The sequence below is a fragment of the Phyllostomus discolor genome, chromosome 7 (genome assembly GCF_004126475.2).
Source record: "Phyllostomus discolor isolate MPI-MPIP mPhyDis1 chromosome 7, mPhyDis1.pri.v3, whole genome shotgun sequence".
In the NCBI taxonomy this organism is placed as follows: domain Eukaryota; kingdom Metazoa; phylum Chordata; class Mammalia; order Chiroptera; family Phyllostomidae; genus Phyllostomus; species Phyllostomus discolor.
The window spans coordinates 39,453,492-39,478,642 of NC_040909.2; the positions used below are offsets into that span (position 1 = coordinate 39,453,492).

At 34.7% G+C, this 25,151-nt stretch overlaps 1 protein-coding gene across 4 annotated transcripts in view; it reads right to left on the reverse strand.

The window, feature by feature from the left end:
- Positions 1-25,151, reverse strand: part of PPARG (peroxisome proliferator activated receptor gamma) — a 149,449-nt gene that overhangs the window by 53,171 nt on the left and 71,127 nt on the right. For all 4 annotated transcript variants that reach the window (XM_036030788.1, XM_028518765.2, XM_028518764.2 and 1 more), the window contains 2 exons: positions 4,435-4,662; positions 2,900-3,069 (listed from right to left, as the gene is read on the reverse strand). In XM_036030788.1, coding sequence (XP_035886681.1) covers positions 2,900-3,069; positions 4,435-4,654 — 390 coding nt within the window. In that variant the 5' untranslated portion in view covers positions 4,655-4,662. The remainder of the gene's footprint in view (positions 1-2,899; positions 3,070-4,434; positions 4,663-25,151) is intronic.

Consider the following 25,151-nt stretch of genomic DNA (forward strand, 5'->3'; position numbering starts at 1 on the left):
TGTAACAGTGGTTTTCAAACTTTTTGGTCTCAGGACCTCTTACTCTCCTAAAAATTATTGAGGAATGCAGAGAGCATTAGTTTATGTGGGCTATCTTTATGGTATTTACCAGAGGAGAAGTTAAAATTCAGAAATTTTTATGTATAAAAACATATAGACAGATATTTGGTTTCATTAACCATCAAAGCTGTCTTGTCATTCCATGCCATGCAGTTCTAGAACATTCCACTTTATACTCCTGAGTGAATGAGAGTGAAAATGGTAAATAAAAACATAGTATTATTATGAAAATAGTTTCAATCTCATGGGTGCTTTGAAAGTGTGTTAGGGACCCCTAGAAGTCTCCAGACCACATTTTGAGAACTGTTAACTTGTAGAAGACGAATTATATTATTTCACTGACATTTTGCTTACTCTTATCTTTAAAGTGAGTAGATGTTTATTTTCCCTCCCAAAGTTAGCATAACCTTTGTATTTTAGTCTAGGAAGTCTGTAATTCATATTTGGATGACTTATAAGTTACTGAATGTAAGTATACAATACTCCTAATTTTCATCTATTGTTTTTATTTTTCTGTGGTAGGTTAAGAACTCCCCTGTATTTTTCAGGTTTTATTAAGAGTTTATTCCCCATCTCTGCCTTAGAACCCTTTTTGTTCCTAACTTAAAGGTATAGGGATTTTCTCTTCCCTCTTCTTTCCCTTCTTTTTTTTAATTGCTACCTTTCTTCTTTGCTTGCTTTTATCTTCAAGGTTTTTGTGCCTTTGGAACTTAGCCTTTATCATTATAACCAACTGCTGACAATATTTCTGTCTGTCAAATTTTAGCTATTCTCAGTAATGTTAACTCTCCACAAAGGTATGACTAGCAGAAACATGGTCAAACTATTTACTTAAACTTTCTAGTTTTCTAAATGTTATATCAGCCCATAAAAACAATAATTTATTGTGGAAACTTAACCATTCATACTGTTTTAAATTATTTATCAATATAAATGACCAAGATGACCAAAATTGAATGGGTTCTTGAGGTATTTCTCAGGATTTATCAAAAATTTACTTAAAAATGTATAAATCTAATGCCATAAAATGACATTTTTATTACTCATTGAGATCTTAAATAACTAACTATCCATAATTATTTCATGTAAGACCACACATATTTTAGTTTGGTTTTAATCACAGAATCAATGGGTTTAAGTGTTCTAAATGAAAGCATATATTGCTTGGCATTTTTCAAGCAGTAATTTTAGAAGTTTAGACCTTAGAGATGAGTAAGACCTTGGATAGCTAATCTAACAAAGTTATTTTACACATATGATGACTTAAGGGCTAAAGTGTTTATGTGATTGGTTAGTGACTTTGGGCAAGTGGCCCAAGTGACTACTAGCTTGCCTCTTTTCACTTTATTAGTTGCCTCAGAGTAATAAACTCTTTGAATTGCAGAGATTTTAAAGGTCATTTAATTCAACTTATTCAACTAATTCAATTATTTATTTATTTTTATCCTCACCTGAGGACATTTTTTCACTGTTTTTAGAGAGAGAGGAAGGGAGAAAGGAAGTGAGAGTGAGAAACACTGGTTACCTCCCATATGTGCCCAGACCAGGGACTGACCCCACAACTTAGGCCTGTGCCCTGACCAGGAATCAAACCCACAATATTTTGGTCATGGGATGGTGCTCCAACCAAGCTAAGCCACACCAGCTACAGCTCAAAACCATCATTTTATAGATGTGAAAACTTAGGCAGAATGTGGTTAAAAATGATACATACAAAAGCATCTTGCACAATATCTGCATGGTAGAAATTCAATAAATATTAATTTCCTTTTTTGGCCCACAATCCAGTTAGGAAGTCAGATATTCTAATGCCTACCTACCAGCTGCTGTATACCTTTATTCTGAATAAATAGCCCAACTGAGGATTAAATGTGATATATAATATAAGCAGTGTTTATTTTATAAGATAAATATTTTATAATTATTTTTATATTTATAAAATATACACAATTTATAAATTATATTCATAAAAATTATAAAAACTAAACATTTATTTTATAAGGTAAGTATGAATGATTTATTCTAAGCCTTGGAGCATATAACAAAAACTATTCTATTACTATGTTATACACTTAGTATATTAAAATTAATTATTTTAAAAGACTACATATTAAAATATGAGTAGATTAACATTTTCTATTTAGGCAACTCAGGCAAAATATTACTAAATGTTTGAACTTTCCAAAATGCCTCTTTTCAGAAAGAAAAAAGGTGAGGAGAAAAAGTATTTCCTTTCCAAAATAGTTATATCTCTTTACCTGTCCATAAGAATAAGAAAATAGAGTACTGGTTTAGGAGTCATGTGAGATAGGTTCTAGTCCTAGCTCTGTCATTTACTAACAAATGACCATGAGAAAGTCTCATAAATTCATAATTCCTGTATCTGTTAGTGGCCATAAATGAGTTCAACCTTGTAGGACTGTTCTAAGGCTCAAACGAAGACTATCTATCTATCTATCAATCAATCAAACCTTACATATATAAAATATTACATGGTACAGTGAAAAAAACCCTGGAAGATTCAGGATTTTGGGCCAGCTCATCAGTATCTTGCCTTGATACCTAGATCAAGTCACTTAAAAATAAAAAACCTGCAAGATATGAGGGTTAAATTAGATCAGTGTCTCATAGGTCCAAATTGGAGAACAAATAGTGAGACAAAGTAACCCTGCTTTTATTAATTTTCTTAGGTTTTCATATGTTATATCATCTAAATAGTGAGTTTTTAAAAAAAATTTTGACAATTTTATCTCAATTCCTTGTCGTGATTTTGAAACAGGAAATGAAAAAAATAGGTAAATTTTCAGCACATTCTTTGAAGAAAGAAGTTATTTTTTACCTTGCATCCTTCACATGCATGAACTCCATAGTGAAACCCAGAAGCTTTATCTCCACAGACACGGCATTCAATTGCCATGAGGGAGTTGGTAGGCTCTTCATGAGTTTTATTATACAGCTGCGTCTTTTCAGAATAATAAGGTGGGGATGCAGGCTCCACTTTGATTGCACCTGTGCAGAGAAAAATGTGAGCAGGTAGGTCATTATTACATGAAAAACAATGCTAAAAAGGCAATAGGGGAAGTACTATAGTATACTTTAATGCCACACTTTTATTAGTTAAGTGTGGTAGCACTATGGAACATACAAAGACACAGAAAAAAGTAGTCCTTGTAATCACAGACAAGTCACAACCCCTCTGAGGTTCACCTGTATAAATAAAACAGGTAAGCAAATTAAGCCTGTGGTTCTATGACCCTCCAATGCCCCGTAATACTAAAGCTCTAAAAGACAACATATAGTATTTGACATAATTAAGGTTATTTTACTACATAATGTACTGTATTTGGCATTTTCACAATATTAAATTGTATATTTTAATTTAAATATTACATTTTAAAAGTATTTTAAAACTCTTGCAAAAGAAACACAGAAGGACCACTGCCATGAAAAAAGGTAACGGGAAACCCAACTTGAAGGTACATGACAAATAAGAGACCAGGTTACCATCAGTGTTGAGTCAGAAAAGGTGGTTTGTAAAATGATCTTTGATACAGAGTGAAACAACCTATGGAAATTAAACACTACTTTTCCATTGGTTAGGATCAGAGCGATTATATTTCCTTATTAGGCTTACTGAAAACCACACACGTAAATATAACCAAGTTTAGTGTTTATCTAAAGAAAACTAGAAATACAGGAAGTTCTTACTGTCAAGTAATGGTTACCAATTACATAGTTGGTGGCTTTGGAAAACCAGCATATCAGTACACAAAGAGATAAAAATCAAGGAAATAGCATCATAGAAATTTATTTTATCTTGAAAGTGCAGTTTAGTTTTTCTTGGTCTGATGTTTCAGTGTGAAGTGAGTTAATTACATGAAGATTTATCAATAATAAATTTGACTAAATTGTCAAAATTTAATTTGTGCTGAAATAGTTTTCAGTAAGCTTCTTAAATGGCAGAATAAGAAAAACTGGATTATAATTTAGCAATTTATTGTTGATAAGGTAGCAAACTGTTACTTAGTAACAAGTGGCCAAAAGAGTTTTAAGTTGATGGACTCTTACTCAGCCTGAGCTATACCTGGCAATATAATCTTGCTGGATAATGTTCCTAAGAAGAAGTAAGAAAAGAAAAAAAAGGAGAGAAAAAGGAAGAAGGGAAAAAAAGGAGAGGACAATCTGGGGTATTTATTCATTGTTCTCCTTTCTGGAATATCATAAATACTTAATATTTCATTGATAAATGGATGACTAAGTGAATGATAAATGTCTTCTCTACACAGTTTCAGTCTCTGGAGCACTTACTCCAGTGTTATTGAGATTAGTCTAATGCTAGCTTAGTAGTCTTAAAAGTGAAAATAAACATCATACTTTGGTACTCTTGGAGCTTCAGGTCATACTTATAATCAGCAACCATTGGGTCAGCTCTTGCAAAAGGAATGTCTTCATAGTGTGGAGCAGAAATGCTGGAGAAATCAACGGTGGTGAAGGGCTTGATGTCAAAGGCATGGGAGTGGTCATCCATTACAGAAAGATCCATGGAGCTGATTCCAAAGTTGGTGGGCCAAAAAGGCATCTCTGTGTCAACCATGGTAATTTCTGAAACGTAAAAAAAGAATAGCTATGAAATTGGTCCTGGAGGACAGAGCAGTCCTCTGAAGATATGCAGAAAGGGAACTGAAAGAATGTTTGGTAAAGTGATTTCATCTAGGTTATCACAATGAGAGAAGAAAACATAACCACCTTCTTAGTGCTGCCCAGATGGTTTTACTAAAAGAAGTCACTGCTTACCTGGATATCACAGTAGAGAACCCTACAACAGTACCAATGTGTACAGTGCACTGACATAAATGTCCTTCAGACAGCCCAGTTCTCATTATCTTTTATAAAAGATCATCAATCAAGTTTGTTAATAACTTTTAAGAGTATGGAGTTCTGGGACAATTCTACTTTCTTGATATGACATATCCTAAATATTTTTCTCTTCAGGATAAAAAGTTTGCTCCTCCATTCATATTTATAATGCTTTTATATGACAGGAAAGTTGGGATATGTGTGTGTATATACACATACATATATACATATATAGGATTGCTCACCATATATACATATATGTGTATATACATATGCATGTATATGTGTGTGTGTGTATGTACACACACACTCACATGTATATTTTATCCTCACCCGAGGACATTTTTTCCCCATTGCTTTTAGAGAGACAGGAAGTGGGGGGAGTGAGAGAGAGAGGGAGAAACATCAGTGTAAGAGAGAAACATCAATTGGTTGCCTTCTTGTACCTTCTCATACACACCTCAGTGGGGATTGAACTTGAAACTTGGGTATGTGCCCTGACCAGGAATCAAACCCATGACCTTTTGGTCCATGGGATGATGCTCCAACCAACTGAGCCATGCTGGCCAGAATGAAAAGTTGATATATTAAATTTATATAAGGATTTATTATTTAACTGTATTGTAAAACATTTTTTTTTCTTAAGGTCGCTGGTTAGATTCCCAGTCAGGGCATATGCCTGGATGTGGGCCAGGTCCCACGCTTGGGGGCATGTGAGGCAACTGATCACACATTGATGTTTCTCTCCCTCCCTTCTCCTTTTTCTAAAAATAAATAAATAAAATGTTTTTAAAAAGAAAATATCTCTTCTGTGCAATGAAAATACCCAAATAAGTTTTCCTTGCATACAGCTTTCCTTAAAAAGGAGAAGGTATTCCCCACATTGAGAATAGAGAGGTTAAAATATGTGAAAACATATTCAATTATCAATGAGGAAATGTTAAAATGAGAATCTAGACCAGAATTAATTTTAAACCACCCCAAGACAAAATAGAAATGGAAACAAGAAAACATATAAAAAAACAAAGGTAAGAACACTGGTATGGATTCTAAGGCCATAGAATAACTGCTTCATGAATTTCCTGCTTAAGATGATACATGCCACATGCATTTTTCTAAATGTGATTTGTGGTCACAGTAAGTGAAATAAAACCCTGAGAGATTTTGGTTCTAAGTATTTAATGTGGACCTGTGTGTGACTGAAGTGGGTAGACTTCAAGACTTTTATGCAATGAGAACCTGTCTGACTTGGTTTACCTGAAAGCAGTTGACTATTAAAGTGGTGCCAAAAGCACAGTGACAGTATATTAAATGTTAACCCTTTGGTCAAAAATACCAGTAGAGAGGTATGGGAATTTGAGATTGCTGACATTGAAGGCAAAAAAATGAATTGCTCATAAATTCTAGGGTACCTGAAATCATATATGTTTATCTGTCTTTTTTGTAATTAATATCCTCATCTCCTAGCAAAGGGCTTGGCTCATGGTAGGTGTTTGTTAAACATTTATTTATTAAATGCTAAATGAATTGATGAAATTTTAGCATGATGTGGGGAAGGGAGAAAGCAAACTAGTATTTATCAGCTACCTCCCACATTGCAGACACACTCTACCTTTTATTCCATGTAACTCAAGATATTAACATCACTTTAGAGGTAAGGAGGTTAGGACTAGAGAAGTAAAGAGGCTTGCCAAGGGTCCAACAGCTACTAAGTAGAGACAAACTCAAGACTGATCCAGAAACCCTGTTCTCTCACTAATAAAAATGTTTCATGGAGGAAGGGCTGTTTTTCTAGGGGTATCTGGGAATGGGTCTCTTGTATTTCCCAGCAAGCAGAGAGCTAAGGAATTTACTCTCAAAGGCTGATTTTTGCATGAGGGTAAAGATTCCAGTTGTGGTCTTCATAAGGAAAACAAAGTGCCTTGAGCACACAAATAAGGAGACTAGTCCTATGAATGTGCTTCAGTGGTTCCAAGAGGACTCATTAGGCACCATTTGGGTTCACATGTCTGAATATCTACATAAGTAAGTACCCAAACAACCTTAAGTTATCTGAGTTACAGTGTAAATACTAGATGCCAAAAAGAGGAATGTGCATTGGTGATAGCTTAAAGGTCATATGGGTCTCAATGACAGCCAGAAAAAAGTTTGTGTTCTCAATGACAGGGGCACACACTGAACTGAATTCTTTGTCTCAAAATACATCTAAACCTGTGCAACCCAGATCACTCCATTTACTTTGCCCATCTCCTCAGCAGGTTTATTTCAAAATTTTCTAGGTATAAATTACCTTCATATCAAAATATACCTCTCTGGTTTCAATTGTAATATCCATAAAAGTTGGTTACCAACTATGTGTCATTATGCTTATTGTAAACAAAATAAAGTTTCACTAAGTGACTTAAAGGTAAAGTATATGCCTCTGTATGAAGACTGGGAAATGAAAATAAGGATACAGAAAATACCTGTGTTGCAAGAAAAATTGATTGCTCATAATTTTACCAGTTTAATTTTGTTTTGTGTCACTTTTAACATGACGTCAATGACTTGCTGTCAACTAAAGCCATGCTTCTTAATACAAAAGTCATATCCTTATAGGTCATTGATTTCATTGATGTTTGGGGGAAAATTTTAATGTTAAAATAGTCATTTATGTGCAAATGAATAGAATAAAAATTCATGTGATTTTAAAGATATAATATGAAACTCCTACAAAATTGTATTTGCAGTATATTTCACGGCCAAAAGGATATGATTTTTTAAAAAATAAGACTTTATTTTTTTAAGTGGTTTTAGGTTTACATAAAAATTGAGCAGTAAGTACAGAGCTCCCATATACCCTTTCCCCTTTCTCCCATGCCTTAAAAACACACAATTTCCTCTATTATTAACTTGGATTTCCCTTATTATTAACACTTGCATTAGTGTGGCATGCTTGCTACAAATTGATGAACCAGTATTAATACATAATTATTAACTAAACTCCATAGTTTACATTAGGGTTTACTTTTTGTGTTGTACACTCTATGGGATTTGATAAAGGCGTAATGCCATGTACCCACCACTACAGTATCATATAGAAGAGCTTCATTGCCCTAAACATCCTCTGTGCTCTACCTATTTATCCCTGGCCCCAAGAATGCTATGTCTTTGCTAATGTATTAAGGGCATACTGGTGGGAAAGCAGGAGAAGCTCTGAGCTACACAGCAAATTAAACTACCCTGGCTTGGCATTCGAGTCTCTCCCTGGCACAGCCCTCACCTGCTTTTCCCACTAGTGATCTTTTCCACTATTGATCCCAATCCTCACTTCCATTCTTGGTATAGTCTGTACTTAGGCATATCCTCTTCTGACCAGGTTAAATATAGTCTACATTTTCTAGTCTGTTCATCTTTGTGCTCAGGCTGCTCTATCTTCTTCCCATCCTTCACTTCTACACATCACAATCCCATGAGTCTTTCCCACAGTAGTGGGAAATCCTACAATAGTCCAAATGCTACTTCCTCCATGAAACCTTTCATGAATTCTCCAACTTAAAAATACCCTCCATTCTCTGTGTTCCCACAATATTTTGTACTTCTTTCTTAACTCTGATATAATTATTTGGATAAATATCTCTGCCATTCAATTTCAAGTACTGGAGCAAAAGGACAACGTCTTATTATTCTGTTTTCCCTTTAGTATTTATGCACAGTTGTTTATTAAATGTTTGCTAATTGAATTATCATATTTTATAGAGAAGGGTAGAATAAGTATCCATTTTTCTCTGAAAAATGGAAAAAATAAAGATACTTTCTCAATGGTTTAGTTTTGCTAAGACTTAAGCTCCACAGAAAGGATGGTGATATTCTATATTATAAATGAAATACAATTTAAGCTATAACCCCCCCTTGACAACTGTATACTCACTTGTTATTTTTTGATAATTGCAGAAGGAAGATTAGGATCCTACAAATATTTATATTCCCATGTAGAAAAGACAAAGTAAGGAAGAAAAACAACTTGCCTCTTCATCTTGAAAACATATTATTCAAATACATATTTTCCCTTTGTCCTTTACTTTCTCCCTATCCTCTCATTCTAGGACATCTTGACCTAAACAATATTACTTCATGGACTATGTTTACTGGGAGACACAGTGGTTCCCTAGACATTTTATTTTATTTTGTCTTGAAGATGGGTCCAGGGAGCCTGCTTCCAATTTTGTCTCTAGAAAACATAAGCTACTGTTTCTGCCAAGCTGTAAGTTAAGTAGGTGCTCTTTGTTATTCTGTGCAATTACTCATGAAAGAACAAATGAACCAAAAATTAGTATAAACAACAGCTCTTCTCAGGGAAAAGTAGCAGAGTCTTAACTTTCCAGCTGGGTGACAGGAGTGTGCTGCCTTAAGGTATATCTATCAATTTCACAACTTTTAGTGTGTTTCTATTATGCAGATATCTCTAGGCAGACATTGTGAGGAAGGACATGAATATGTGTTCTTTATCTTAGACCTTCAAACTTGGTTTTAAACTCTATTATACTCAATGGGCAGACTTTCCACAATATTTGTACAATATACTTCAAACAAAGATACAACCAATATGAAAAAAATAAAGTAACTTCTCTAATTTTTTTAAAGATTTTTAAAATTTATTTTAGACAGAGGGTGAGGGAGGAAGAAAGAGAGGGAGAAAAAGAGGGAGAGAAACATCAAAGTGTGGTTGCCTCTCAGGTACCAGCTACTGGGGACCTGACCTGGCCCACAACCCAGGCATGTGCCCTGACTGGGAATCAAACCAGTGACCCTTTGGTTTGCAGGCCAGCGCTCAATCCACTGAGCCACACCAGCCAGGGCTCTAATCTTACAGGCATCATTATTTGAGAGTATGAAAAAGGGTCAGAAAAGATGCTAAATTATTAAATCAAGCACTGGAACTACACAATTTACCTTTGAGGTTTTATGTGACCCCTTATGAAAAGAAAAATTTTATTAGAATATTTGGGGAAATGCTGCATGTCCTTAAAAATTACATTAGCTAATATTAATAGAACCCTAATACTTAACAAAGATTTAGGGTTCTATTAATAAGTATTGTGCCAAATACAACATTTGGATTGTCCCATTTAATCTTCACAACATTCCTATGAGGGAGAACTTATAATTCTCCTTAAAGAAGAGGAAACTGAGACAAAGATATGGAAATAAGCAATTTGTTTAAAAACACACAGTTACGCAGTATTAGAGCTGGGTTATTTACCCAGAGGGTCTAAAACTCCATAGGCTGCACACTTAACATTCTAAACTGAATACCTTCAATATTCCGGGTATAGGAAGCTGGGATATACAATGAAGAATAATTCTCAAATGAAAGCTTTACTTAAAAAATGTGTTAAGCTGTGCAATAAAAGTATGTGCCAGTAAAACACCTTTCATAGAATCTCTAAAACTTAGTGGTTTTCTTGGAGGTGACCTTAAAGAGACAATAAATAATTTTTTTCAGTATTTTCTTTGTTTCAGTTTGGTATCCAAACGTATTTATCCAGCCCCTCCTTATTCATTCATGCAAATCATTCTTCAGTGTAAACTGACCTGGAAATTTTCTAATTCTTTTCCCCTTGTAATAGCTAATATCCAGAGACAAAAAATCATCCCGAAATATTAGAGTAGAAAAGGTCTTTTTGAGATCATCTCAGTTCCTCATTTGACAGATGAAGAAAAATGAGGCAAAGTGATTTGCCCATGAGCACCCTGTAGGATAGAGGCTGACTAAATAAGAATCCAGGTTTTGTTGCCTACTTAGCATTGTCTGCACTGTGTTATGAATTTGTTAAAGCATCTAGCATAGGGCCAGACACTGAATAAGTTCTCAATAAATATAATTATTGTAGTAGTTGTCATGTTTGTACATATTAATAACCAAAGTACTAGAATCATGTAAAAGGTGGGCTAACAGCCTCCAATGCTACCACTAGGGGACAGGAAGAGGAAGAAACACCAGCATAGTCCTATTGTTCAAACAAGACTACGCCTAAAACAGATGTCCTGTTTTAAAGACCTCTGGAAAAGGAACATACACAGCTTCTCTTGGTTACTTATTCCATTGCTTAATTGCTCTTTTGTAGCCAGGAAAGTCTACGTCTTATCTGGCATTTCCCCAACTGTGTTATACATATGTTAATGATGTTCCTTTTTAAAAAATTAAAAAGAAAACATACTGGTGGTCACATAAATTTAGGAAATGTTACTCAAGTAAAGTTAAATAGGTTTAGTATGGGACCTACAATGCATGAGAAAATACAAGAGAGGGGAGGGCACAGTATGCAATATTTGAAAAGTTTATGAAATAAAAATCTAACCTATGTTGCAGTTTGTAATTTTTTTATTTCCTAAACATAAAGGATGATAGTTATCATCCTTTGCATATTTGCCCTTTACCATATGTACTTGAAAAGCATGATTAAATTGTCCTTTAGGGTTTTTTTTTTTTACTTTAGAGGGCAAGGATTTATGTTGATTAGGACAACAAAACTCAAGAGAAGAAAGATTTTCTTACTTAAATCACAAAGAAAGTAATCACTGTAAAGACTAATGCTCTTTTTATAGAGTCTATCCGAAAAGCCTCCAAACAGGAAAAGAAAAGTCCCATAGAATGGACCAGGAATCAGAATGACTTTGACTGATCCACTTTGCCCCCTACCTTTGGCAACAAGTGTTGGAGAGGGTGTGGAGAAAAGGGAACCCTAGTGCACTGTTGTTGGTGGGAATGCAGACTGGTGCAGCCACTGTGGAAAACAGTGTGGAATTTCCTCAGAAAACTAAAAATGGAACTGCCTTTTGATCTGGCAATTCCACTGCTGGGATTATATCCTAAGAACCCTGAAATACCAACCCAAAAGAACCTATGCACCCCAATGTTCATAGCAGCACAATTTACAATAGCCAAATGCTGGAAGCAACCTAAGTGCCCATCAGTAAATGAGTGGATCAAAAACTATGGTACATTTACACAATGGAATTCTATGCAGCAGAAAGAAAGGAGCTCCTACCCTTTGCAACAGTATGGATGGAGCTGGAGAGCATTATGCTAAGTGAAATAAGCCAGGTGGTAAAAGAGAAATACCATATGATCTCACCTATAAGTGGAACATAATCAACAAAACAAACAAGCAAGCAAAATATAACCAGAGATACTGAAATTACGAACAAACTGACAGTAACCAGAGGAGAGGTGGGAGTGGGTAATGGTGGGGAAGTAGGGAAAGGGTTTTCAAGAACAAGTATAAAGGCCATGTGGACAAAACCAAAGGAGTGTAGGATCAAGGGTGGGAAGTGGGGATGGCTGAGGTGCAGGGGAGTGCTAGGGGGAAAATGGAGACAACTGTACTTGAACAATAATAAAAAAAGTTAAAAAAAAAAACGACATTGCTCAACAGCAACACTGGAAGCTAGAAATCAATACGGCAATGTTGTCAAAACTCAAAGACAAAAATTATTTCCAATTCAGAGCTTTATACTCAGCCAAACCATCACTAAGAGTGGAATAAGACATTTTCAGAAATATAAGGCCTTAAAAGAAAGTTACTGTCCATGTACTCTTTCCCTGAGTTCTATACCAGAAAGAAAGGAAAATACAGGTCCAGGAAACAAGGGATCTAAACACAGAAGAGAGGTGAAAGGAAGCACCAGGATAATAGATAATAGCAAACTAGAGAGAGTGGAGCAGGAGAATGAAGAAAGCCATGCTAGCTTACATGAGAAATTAGAATGTCTGATATATTTGACCACTTTGATAATTTTTATTATTCTATTAGAGAGTTTGTGAATGAACTAGATATAGGTATGTAGAAAAGAAACAACAAAAATGAGCCACTACTAAATAAAATAAAAAATTAATACCAGAACAACAGCTATTTAGGATCAAAAACAGAATTACAGTATATCCTGCTTGGCTAACCTGTAAGCAGCACTTTCAAAGTGTAAACTTGGATAACTGATTTCACTTAAAATTACAAATAAGTACATTATGAAGATGGAGGAGGGGAACTGTGTTAAGGAAAGTATGTATAGTGGTAAAGGGCTAAATTTTATCTTCTACAGTAGGAAGTCAGTGAGTAACAAATACAATTTTAAAAATAGCAGTACAAGCCCTGGTTAGTGTGGCTCAGTGGATTGAGTGCAGGCCAGCACTCAATCCACTGAGCCACAGGAATCAAAGGATTGCTGGTTCAGTTCCCAGTCAGGGCACATGCCTGGGTTGTGGTCCGGTTCCCCAGTAGGGGTCTCATGAGAGACAACCACACATTGATGTTTTTATTCCTCTCTTTCTCCATCCCTTCCCCTCTTTCTAAAAGTAAATAAATAAAATCTTTTAAAAATAGCAGTATAAGATATTTTTAAGATATATGTATTTTAAAGATATAGAGGTAAATACCAGGAGAAATGTTGAAAGGAGTTAAAATCCTTGCCTCTGAGGAGGAGGAACTGGGTGTGGGACTGAGGACTGCTGTTTTTATTAAAAGCTTTATATTATCTGACTTTAAAAACTATGTACAAGTATTATTTTGATAAAAGTAAATATTAAGTTAAGTATCTTTTAATTATAATATTTTCTCATGATTTCACCTAATAGGGAAAGAACATATATTCCTTGCATGTGTTTCAGTCCTCTTAAAAACAATTATGCAACAATCTGAATAACATATAAAAATTTAATGTCATTTCAAGTAAAATAAAGAAAAATCAGAAAATATTTTTGATACTTGGACAATAGATGACTGTCCTCTTGACTGAAGCATTTAAAAAATAAATTTTATCAATTCATTTCTTTTCCTTCACTAGTATCATGGATTTTGATTAGTAAAGAAAGAAAAAAACTCTGGATCCCATTAGCAGAAGTACAATTTAATAACAGCTAACAGTACTTAAGTACTTATTATATGAGAGGCACTATACCTTAAACCATTGCATATGTAACTTATAAATGTATACATAGAATTTATAAATGTATATGTAATACACAATAGAATTTGCATGTATAGACAGTCCTATGCAACTATCATTACCACCCAACATACTGAAAAAATTAGAAAGAGGTTAAGTATTTGCCCAGTGTCATATAGGTAATATGTATTAGAGCTGAGGTTTGAATTCTGTTGTGATTTCTCTGAATAGAGAACCTCTTATTTTGGATGCCATAAATTAAGAAAATAATTAAGAAATGGATTATTTGGTGTGTCATTTGTTTCTTCAATATAGAAAATATACTTTCATTCTGTTGTTTACTTAGTTTATAATAAAAATCAAATTCAATGCTTCTGTGGTTTGATTCCCCATTGATATTCCCATTGATAGCCTTGGCAGAGGCTGAAGCATTCCAGAGGTATCAGTATATACACATTTCTTTATAATAAGCCAAAAGGTCTTGTAGCACATTTTCAGCGGAGATCAGCAAAGGGTATAGCATTAATTTTAGAGATCATTCTTGATTTCTCTTGCATGGGCCACATGCTGTTTAGATAGCTTGCCTAACCCAGTCCAGAGATATCAGGAGACAGGAAAGATGATAGGATAATGTCCTCACTCATCCATTTCTTCTCCTTTCTTAGCTGGAGATTCATGTCTTCTTTCTCTCTATGGTCAAGCTAGGTTCTTCTGCTAAAACTACCTTCACAAATTTCTAAAGAGAGACTTACTACTAATCTAATTAAGATGAAGGCCAAATCCGCTGAATAGTTAGTTACTCTGGTTTAGTAGAAACTCCTGCTTTACCTGCTAGCACATGAATAGTCCTTAGGTCAGAAAAAAGGAACTGGAATGTTTCCCCTGGCTAGCTTCCTCTTCGCATTTGGCTTTGGCTTTGCATTGATAGGGGAATATTAATGGAAGGAAAGAGATTGAGTGGGAAGGAAAAAAATGAAAAGAAAGCTCTAGAAGTTTGTAACAAGTCAGAAAAGAAGAAACTACCAAAGATCTACCTAGGTACTGTTTCTCTTGATGTGCCCACATCTCAAACATTGTAAAGGACCTCCTTCCTACAAGCAGGAGAAGAAAGAATGGGTGCGTGGTTTTAAACAATGCTTTACTACTGAAGCACCTCAATAGCCTGAACTTACCATAGAAGAGAAAGGCACTATCTAAACAACTTAGAGTTGTTTAGTCTGGCAAAATGATGTGATACACTATGCTTCTGTTTCTTCTTTTGTTTTCAATTTACTGTGCCAAGCCCTCTTAATGAGAAGACAATGGTCTTAAGCTAAATAAACATTGAGAATGAAAGTGTCAAAACAGATGTAGCCAAATCAGTGGTTATTGGCTGATTTTCAGATTTTAACTAGTGATACTATGTATTATCTAAACATAGTACAATGTGATATTAAATATCCAGAGTAAACATTTTTATATTTTAGGTTGTCCTCCTGAGCTCTTATAGCTTATCAAAAATATTCTATGTGAAAGCATTTTATATAATTTGACATTCATGATTTTTAAAAAAACTTCTTAACTGGAAAGGAAAGGGAACTTCATTGATCTGATAATGTCTATAAAAAACAAATAAACAAACAAATGAAATACCTGAAGTAGCCATCATATATGATGGTAAAATACTTAAAGCTTTTTTCTTAAGATCAGGAATAACACTGTCCTAGAATTCCTATATGATGCAACAGGGAAGAAAAGACATCACAATTAATAAGAGAATTTAGCAAAGTTGCTGGATATAAGGTCAATATTTAAAAACTAACTGTACTGCTATAAGCTAGTAACAAATAAAAAATGACATTTTAAAATAATTTTTACAATAACTTCAAAACATCAAATACCTAGGGGGAAAATCTAGCAAAATATATGTAATATCTTGCTATTATTGAAAAAAAAAGGAAGATTATCTAAATATACTGTGTCCAGGGACTGAAAGACTCAATACTGGATGCTGTCCATTCTCTACACATTTCTCTACAGATTGATAAAAATTCAATCAAAATCCTACTATTTTTGTGGAAATTGACATGCTGAGTCTAAAATTTCTATGGAAATTCAAAAGACCAAGAATAGCCAAGGCAATTTTAAAGAGAAAAACAATCCTGGAGGACTCTACTGCCAGACATTAAACCCAATTATAAAGCTACAGTAATTACGACAACATATTAGTTTGTGCAAAGAGGAAAAATAGACCAATGCAATAAAATAGCAAGTCCAGAATCAATCAAACATGTATATGGGCACCTGGCTTATAACCAAAATGCCACTTCAGCCTACTGAAAAAAAGATAATCTTGTCAAAAAATGGAGCAGGTCAATTGGATATACATTAAAAAAACCCAGTCAACCTCTACCTTATACCATACTCAAAAATCAACTCCATGTGGACTGCAGATCTAAATTTGAAATATAAAACAAAAGAACTTTTAAAACAAAAAGTAGGAAAACACTTTATCAACCTTGGAGTAGGCAAAGATTTTTTCAACAGGATATAAGAAGCACTGATTATAAAAGAAAAATTAGACATACTGGACTATATGAAGACTAAAAACTCATTATTAAGTGCATGAAAAAGCCACACAGAGTGGGAGAGAATATCTTCATTACATGTATCTGACAAAGTGTGCTTTAGAGCTCATGCCACATATAAAATGGGCAAAAGATTTGAAATGACACTTCACAAAAAAGGGTGGACAAAATGTACAACAAATTGAATTGAATTTTAAAAGGTGTTTGACTTTTTAGTTATCAGAGAAAGAAAAATAAAAATTATAATATACCACCATACACAGCTGTTTATATCTTGTAATTGACTAGAGATGTTGTATTGATAGCAAAGAGATTTTTTGTAAGTGGCAAAGATTTCTATGCAATGTGGTTGGCTAAATGAAATGTGGTCAAACGAATGGCTATGATGAAGAAGCATTCTGGTCAAGATGGTGAAGTAGATATATGCTGTACTCACCTCCTGCCAATGACCACATCAAAATTACAACTAAATTATTGAACAATCAACATGCATAACCATCTGAAGACATGCTGAACAAAAAAGTCCTATGGCTAAGGATATAAAGAAGCCATGTTGAGACTGGTAGGAAGGGTGGAGATGAGAAACAGCCTGGCCCCACATCTACTTGTGGTGGTTGAGAATTTAGAGGGATATCTCAGATGTAGAGGTACCCGTGAGGAGCAAGTGGTGTCAGACCCATGCCAGGCTCCTTGGCCCAGAAAACCAGTGCCAGAAAGAGGAGTCCACATAATATCTGGCTGTGAAAATCATCACAGATTCTGTCTGTCTGAGACAGAAGGCTGCTAAAAATCCAGGCATCCCTTTAAAAAGGCCACACACAAACTATCACAGGCACTCAGCCTGGGCTCTGGTGAAAGGACAGTAAGTAGGGGATTGCCAGAGACTTACAGGAAGAAACTGAGTTTTGTGGCTTTAAGGTGAGGGCTGGAGGGAAGGCTGCCATTGTCCCCGTGTTGAACCCTCCTCCAACATAGCCAAATCTGAATCTACATTAGCCTGGTGAACTATAGTAGCTCCATCCTGATGATTTCTTGATACTCTGCTCCACCCAACTCATGTATCACTGAGGCACTTTCTGGTAGCAGCCAACCTAGGCCCATGTTACAGTCTTTCTTTAAAAACTCTCGAGGAACTCTGATCAAGCTCAGAGGATGCCACAGACATACAGGGAGAAACTGATCAGCTCCACAAATGACACTCCCAAAGGGCAGTCTCAGCAGGTGCCAGACCCTGCCAGGGCAAATCCCACCTCATGGGGTCAGCCCGCACACAGCAGGTTGTACACTGAGGTCATGCCAATCCACACAGCTGGTTAGCCTGAGGGTCATTCCCACCCACTGACATGACAACCGAAATCAGTGCTCAACAACAAGAGGACACACACAACCCACACAAGAGACACTCCTAGAGCACCCAGCCCAGGTGACCAGGGAGACTGTGCCACTGGGCCCCACAGGACACCTACTACATAAAGCTACCCTGCCAAGACTGGGAGACATAGAAGATCTACCTAATATATAGAAACAAATACATAAAAAGGCAGCCAAAATGTAGGAGAGAAAGAAACATGTACCAAATGAAAAAAACAAGAGAAATTTCCAGAAAAAGAATGAAATGAAATGGAGGCAAGCAATCTACCAGATACAAAGATCACAATAGTGGTTATAAGAGCACTCAGGGAACTTAGTGAAAACTTCAACAAAGAGATAGCAAGCATAAAAAGAGCACAGAAGCACAGAAATAACCAGTCAGAAATGAATAATATATATCTGAAATGAAGAATACACTAGAAGGGACCAACAGAGGATCAGATGAAGCAGAAGACCAAATCAGCAATTTGGAAGACAAGGTAGCAGAAAATACGTAATTGAAATAGCAAAAAGAAAAAAATTAAATGAGGATAGTTTAAGGAGCCTTTGGGACAATATTAAGTGTAGCAACATCCTCATCAGAGGGGTACCAGAAGGAGAACAGAGCAAGGGATTGAGAACCTATCTGAAGAAATAATAACTGAAAACTTCCCTAACCAGGTGAAGTAAAAAGACACACAAGTCTGGGAAACACAGACAGTCTCAAACAAGATGAACCCAAAGAGGCTCATACCAAGACATATCATAATTAAAATGGCAAAGGTTAGAGACAAAGAGAGAATCTTAAAAGCATCAAGAGAAAAACAGTTACATACAAAGGATCTCCCTTAAGATTGTCAGCTGATTTTTCAACAGAAATTTTTCAGGCCAGAAAGGACCAATGAAAATCAAGGGCTTTGGAAAAAAAAAACAATAAAGATTAAATCTAAATAGATAGATAGAGAGATAGAGAGATGTTTAAAAAAGAAAAAGAAAGAAAAGGAAGGGCCTACAACCAAGATTACTCTACCCAGCAAGGCTATCATTTAAAAATGAAAGACAGCCTTGGCAGGGTGGCTCCGTTTATTGGAGTATTGTCCCATGCACCAAAAGGTTGCAGGTTGGATCCATGATGAGGGCACATACCTAGGTTGTTGGTTTGATCCCCAGTTGTGGCATATAAGAGAGGCAACCCATGGATGTTTCTCTCTCTCTCTTTCTCAAATTAATAGAAAAAACATATCCTTCCTTGAAGGTTAAAATAAAAGCTTCCAAGACAAGAAAAAGCTAAACAAGTCCATCACCACCAAACCAGTACTACAAGAAATGTTAAGGTGACTTCCTTTTACACACACACACACATATACATGTATATATATGTGTGCATTTATACATGTATATGTACATGTGTATATCTCTGTATACACATATATATTTATTTAAATTGAATTTATTGGGATAACACTGGTCCACAAAATCATACAGGTTTTGAGTGTACAACTCAATCTTCACACTGCATTGTGCGCCCACCACCCCAAGCAAAGTCTCTTTTGGTCCCTATTTCTCCCCTACTTTGCCCCCGTCCACCTAGCTCCCAATCCCTTTCCCTTTGGCTATCATCACACTGTTATCTATGTCTGCGTATTACATATGTCTGTTTTTGTCAGTCTCTTCAGCTTCTTTCATTCAATCTCCCATCCTCCTCTCCTCACTGACAGCTGTCAGTATGTTCCATATATCCATGCTTCTGTTTCTGCTTTGTTCATCAGCTTATTTTGTTCATTAGATTCCACATGTAAGTGAGATCATATGGTATTTATCTTTCTTTGACTGGTTTATTTCACTTGGCATAATAATCTCCCAGTCTATCCATGCTGTTGCAAAAGGTAAGATTTCCATCTTTTTATAGTTGTGTAGTATTCTGTTTTGTAAATGTACTATAGTTTTTTTATCTACTCATTTACTGATGAATACTTGGGCTGTTTCTAGAACTTGGCCAATGTAAATAATGCTACAATGAACATAGGGGTGCATATATTCTTTCAAATTAGTGTTTCTGGTTTCTTAGCATATATTCCTAGAAGTGGGGATGATGGGTAAAAAGGCAGTTCCACTTTTAATTTTTTTAGGAAACTCCATACTGTTTTCTACAGTGGCTGCAGCAGTCTGCACTACTACCAACAGTACATGAGGCTTCCATTTTTTCTTTTCTTTTCTTTCCTTTTTACTGAATTTCTTGGGTTGACATGGCTTAACAAAATTATACAGGTTTAAGGTGCACAATTCTGCAACATATCATCTGTACACTGTGTTGTGTGTTCACCACCCCAAATGAAGTGACTCTTTTAAGAAGGAAAAAAAGACAGATTTAAATAATAAAAATGTCAATAACTACATACCTATAAACAATCAGATTAAATGTAAATTGATTAAATGTTCCAATCAAAAGACACAGGGTAGCTGAATGAATAAGAAAACAAGATCTATATATTCTGATTACAGGAGACCCATTTCAGATTAAAGACATACGCAGACTGACAGTAAAGGGATGGGAAAAGATATTTCATGCAAATGGAAACAAGAAAAGCTGAGATAGCAATATTTATAGCAGAAAAAATAGACTTCAAAACAAAAGCTATCTTAAAAGAAAAGGCCATACATAATGATAAAGAAAGCATATGCTTATGGATAGGAAGAATTAAATCATTAAAATATCCATACTATGCAAAGCAATCTACAGATTCCATGCAATCCCCATCAAAATACCAATGGAATTTTTCACAGAACTATAAAAAATAATCTTAAAACTTACATGGAATAACAGAAGACCTTGGATAAGCCATAGCAATCTTGAGAAAGAAGGAGGTATGCTGTTACCTGGCTATCAAACTATATTACAAAGCTATAGTAATTAAAACAGCATGGTACTGGCATAAACATGCACACATAGATCAATGGAACAGAATAAGGAGGCCAGGAATAAACCCATGCCTACATGGTCAATTAATGTACAACAAACTGGACAAGAACATAAATGGTCCATTCAATAAATAGTGTTGGTAAAATCGAACAGTTGCATCCAAAAAAAAAAGAAAGAAAGAAAGAAAAGGAAAGAAACTAGATCACTTTCTTACACCATATATAAGAACAAACTAAAAAAATGGATTACAGACTTAATGGTAAAACTTGAGACCATAAAATTCCTAGAAGAAACATAGGCAGTAAACTCTCTGACATGCTCTTATTAGTATTTTTTTCTGAAATATCTGCCTGGGCAAGGGAAACAAACAAATAAACAAAGGGGACTACATCAAACTAAAAAGGTTTTGCATAGCAAAGAAAATCATTATCAAAATGAAAAGACATTTTATTGAATGGGAGAAGATATTTGCCAATAATACATCCAATAAGGGGCCAATATCCAAAATTTATGTCATATAACTGAATAGCAAAAAAAAAAAATCCAATAAAAAATGGGCAGAAGACCTGAAGAGACATTTCTCTGAGGAGTTTATACAGATGGTCACTAGAAATATGAAAAGATATTCAACATCACTAACCATTAGAGAAATATTTGCAAATTAAAACCACAATGAGATACCACATCACAGCTATCAGAATGGCTATCATCAATAAATCGACAAACAATAAATGTTGACAAAATGGGAACCTTTGTGCATTGTTGGTGGGATTGCAAATTGGTGCAGCCATTGTGAAAAACGGTAGGGAGGTTCCACAAAAAATCAAAAACAGACCTATCTTATGACCCAGCAATTCCACTTCTGAGTATATATTTGAAGAAACCCCAAACACCAATTCAATGAGATATATATACCTCATGTTCACTGAAGCATCATATATAATAGCTATGATATGGAAGAAACCCATGTGCAGATCAAGAGATGAATGGATAAAGATGTGGTACAATTATGCAATGGAATATTAGTTGGTCATTAAAAAGAGTGAGATCTTATCGTCTGTGACAACATGAATGGACCTAGAGGGTATTATGCTAAATAACACAAGTTAGACTGAGAAAGACTAATACCACATGATTTCACTTATTCATGGAATCTAAAGAAGAAAATAAATGAACAAACAAAAGAAACAGATTAGATACAGAGAACAAACTGAGGGTTGCTAGATGGGAGAAGGGTTCAGGGGCTGGATAAAAAAGGTTGAAAGGATTAAAAAGTACAAATTAGTAGTTACTACATAGTCACAGGGATGTAAAGTACAGCATAAGGGATATAGCCAATAATATTGTAACAACTGTGAATGGGGGATCAGTTTGTAAATTATTGTCTAACCATTATCTGTACACCTGAAAATGACATAAAATAGCACTGAATGTCAACTGTAATGGAAAAAATAAACTAAAGGACAATAACCTTAGTACAGAAAATTGAAAAAAATAAAAATAGGAAAAAATGACCATTTTCACACCAAAAGAAAAAGAAAAAGAAAGATGGGAAATGCCATGGCAACTGGATGATGCTGGTGGAAGTGGTAGTTGGTACAGTCATGCTCAAAAGTGTTTGGTAATATCTCTTAAAGCTGAACACACCTTATGGCCTAAGTATATATGTAACAGGAATGTGTACACTTATACACTGAAAGACCTATACAAGAATGTTCTTAGTGGTAATATTTGCAGTTCTGGAATCCATCTGAATGCCCATCAACAGTTGGATAGATAAATTCACACAATAAAACACTATATGGTAATGAGAATGAAGTACAGTTATATCCAATAATCTGACTAATCCAACAAACAAATGCTGATCAAAAGAATCCAAGCACAAAAGTATAAACTATGATTCTATTCACATAAAATTAAAAAACAGGTAAAACTAAACCTATGGATTAGAAATTAAAATAGTCAGAAGTCTTCTGGAGTGCTGATGTTCTGTTTCTTTATCTGAGTGCAAATTACACAGGTACATTCATTTGTAAAAATGGTTTACATGCTTTTCTCTACACATTATAACATACTTTAATAAAAAGGTTAAACAGAGCCCTGGTCAGTGTGGCTCACTTGGTCGGAGCATTGTCATGTAGACCGAAAGGTCACAGGTTTGATTCCTGGTCAGGGCACATACTGGCATAGTGGGTTCAGCCCCTAACTGGGGTATGTGTGAGGGGTGACCAATCAATGTTTCCCTCTCACATCGATGTTTCTTTCCCTCTTTTTCTTCCTCCCTTTCCCCCTCTGTAAAGTCAATGAGCATATCCTCAGGTGAGGATAAAAAAATATTTTTTAAAGGTTAACTAGGAGATACTCCATAAGTGTTCTAGGAGTAGGGGGTTATAGAAGAAAACATGCAGACCAACCAGACAAGCTAGTAAAAAGTTATCAACTTGTTTTAAAAGGATTGTTATAGAATTTCTAGGGCATTCATTTAAGAATTTTCCTTTTCAGATATTATAAAACACTATTAACATTAGTATTAACAAACCACTTATTTTTCTAACTTACCTCCCTATACAACAAAGGCTAAATACATACTGAACCAAGGTCCTTAAATCAATGTACACAGGGCAGGTAAAATTTCAAAGAATACATATTTTATCCTAAGATTGAATATGAAAAGTTATGTTTTTGCTTTGCATATGTTTGACTTATATGTAAGACCTATTCTGTTTACAAATACCCTGTGTTTTTTTAATAATGCAGGAAATCTTTTTCTAAATGCTAATACCTACATCAGCAGTCCTGTGTTTGGGAGGTTAATGTATTTGGATCAGTGAGTTAATCTTTTGAGACATTCCATTTAAATGAAATAGTAGGTAAATCCAAGCTACCAATTTTATGCTAATTATTTAACTCTTCTTTGTATCAACAATATATTTTGTGAACCTTGTTTCTTAGAACAATTATCATTACATTTTATAATGGTCTTTCTCTTTCCTAAAAGCTTTCTTTGTTTCACTTTTCTTTGGCATTTTTATTTCTCAATATCTTAATCTCAGTATATGCTCACTCAGTAATATAAAATCATTACCATCTCAACTCAAGATAACCACTCCCTAATAGTATGTTCAAGGTATTTTTCAGGCTTCACAAAAAATACACTATAATGTAGTTTCTGATCTTTAGAAACTACCAAGGTGAAAGATGTATAATAACCAATGGAAGTATAGAGAACAAACTAGTAATAGAAACAATAAGTGCTCTACAAATGGGGGGGGAAGAGACTAACATGTTCTGAATAATTGGGAATAACTTCATGGTAGAGATGGATTTTGAATTATGAGAGCCCAAGTGGGATGATTAGGATTTGATTATTGATAAAGGTGTAAGGAAAAGATATTTGTTTCTATCATTCAGCATGCCCTTTATATTATCTGAGTTTGCTTAAGTGGTAATAACTAAATGAATATAATATGAAAGATGATTAGATTTTATATAGGACATACATTTGTAAGTTGAATTGGTTTCTACTGGGTCCATTGTTCATATCTTGTAATTGGCTAGAGATATGGCTGTATCAATGGCAAAGATTTCTATGCAACTCTGGCCACAATTATGTCAAGCTTACACTTTTGGTTCTTATTAGCATCATATTTTAATCAGCTAAGCAAACTTGCCTGGACATCTATATAACAGGTCTACAATTTCAAAAACTAAAATAAAGGCAGGGTTTTACGTAAGTATAAAACAATAGTAAAATAACATCCAATAATCTTACATTAAAATATTTGGTTGCTAATGCAAAGCAAAAATCAAAGAACAATAAATATTTTATTTTTTCCAAAAAAGTGACTTAAGTAAAAGAAATAAGGGGAGTCATTGTGTTCACATGTATGGGACACATATTAGAATGTTAGAACTCCTGTTATTAAGTTTTGTCACTGGCTCTTTGCTAAAATAAGAAATTAAGCATGTTCTTTCTTCTGGAACTATGATTAATAATATGTAACTATCAGGTACTAGCCAAATGTTTGGAAAAATGCTAAGGAAAAGGTTATAAGAGGATAAGCAGTTAGTCTGATTTAATTAACCATGGTAATAGAAAACTTTTGATAGCATTAATAATGAAAATCTGTATTATCTCAAAGTGATAACTTCCATTTTAAGGGCCAGAAGACAAAATTAACATTTGTTGGAAACACTACATATCAGGCATTGTTCTAAGTACTGTGTACGTTGTACATTGCATAGTCAAATAAATTACTCCTCTTAGCACTGTTCACAAATTAGTCTCTTAGGAGTTCAAATGAATACTGGAAGTTTCAAAAAGTAGACAGACTTGCAGAAGAAGCCAGACATTTGGATAATTCACAAACTTAAGATACTCAAATTAATATTTAAAGATACTCAACTAATAATATTCAAGCCAATGAGGGGATATGGTGCAAATAACTGCAAATGATAGATAATTCAAAATG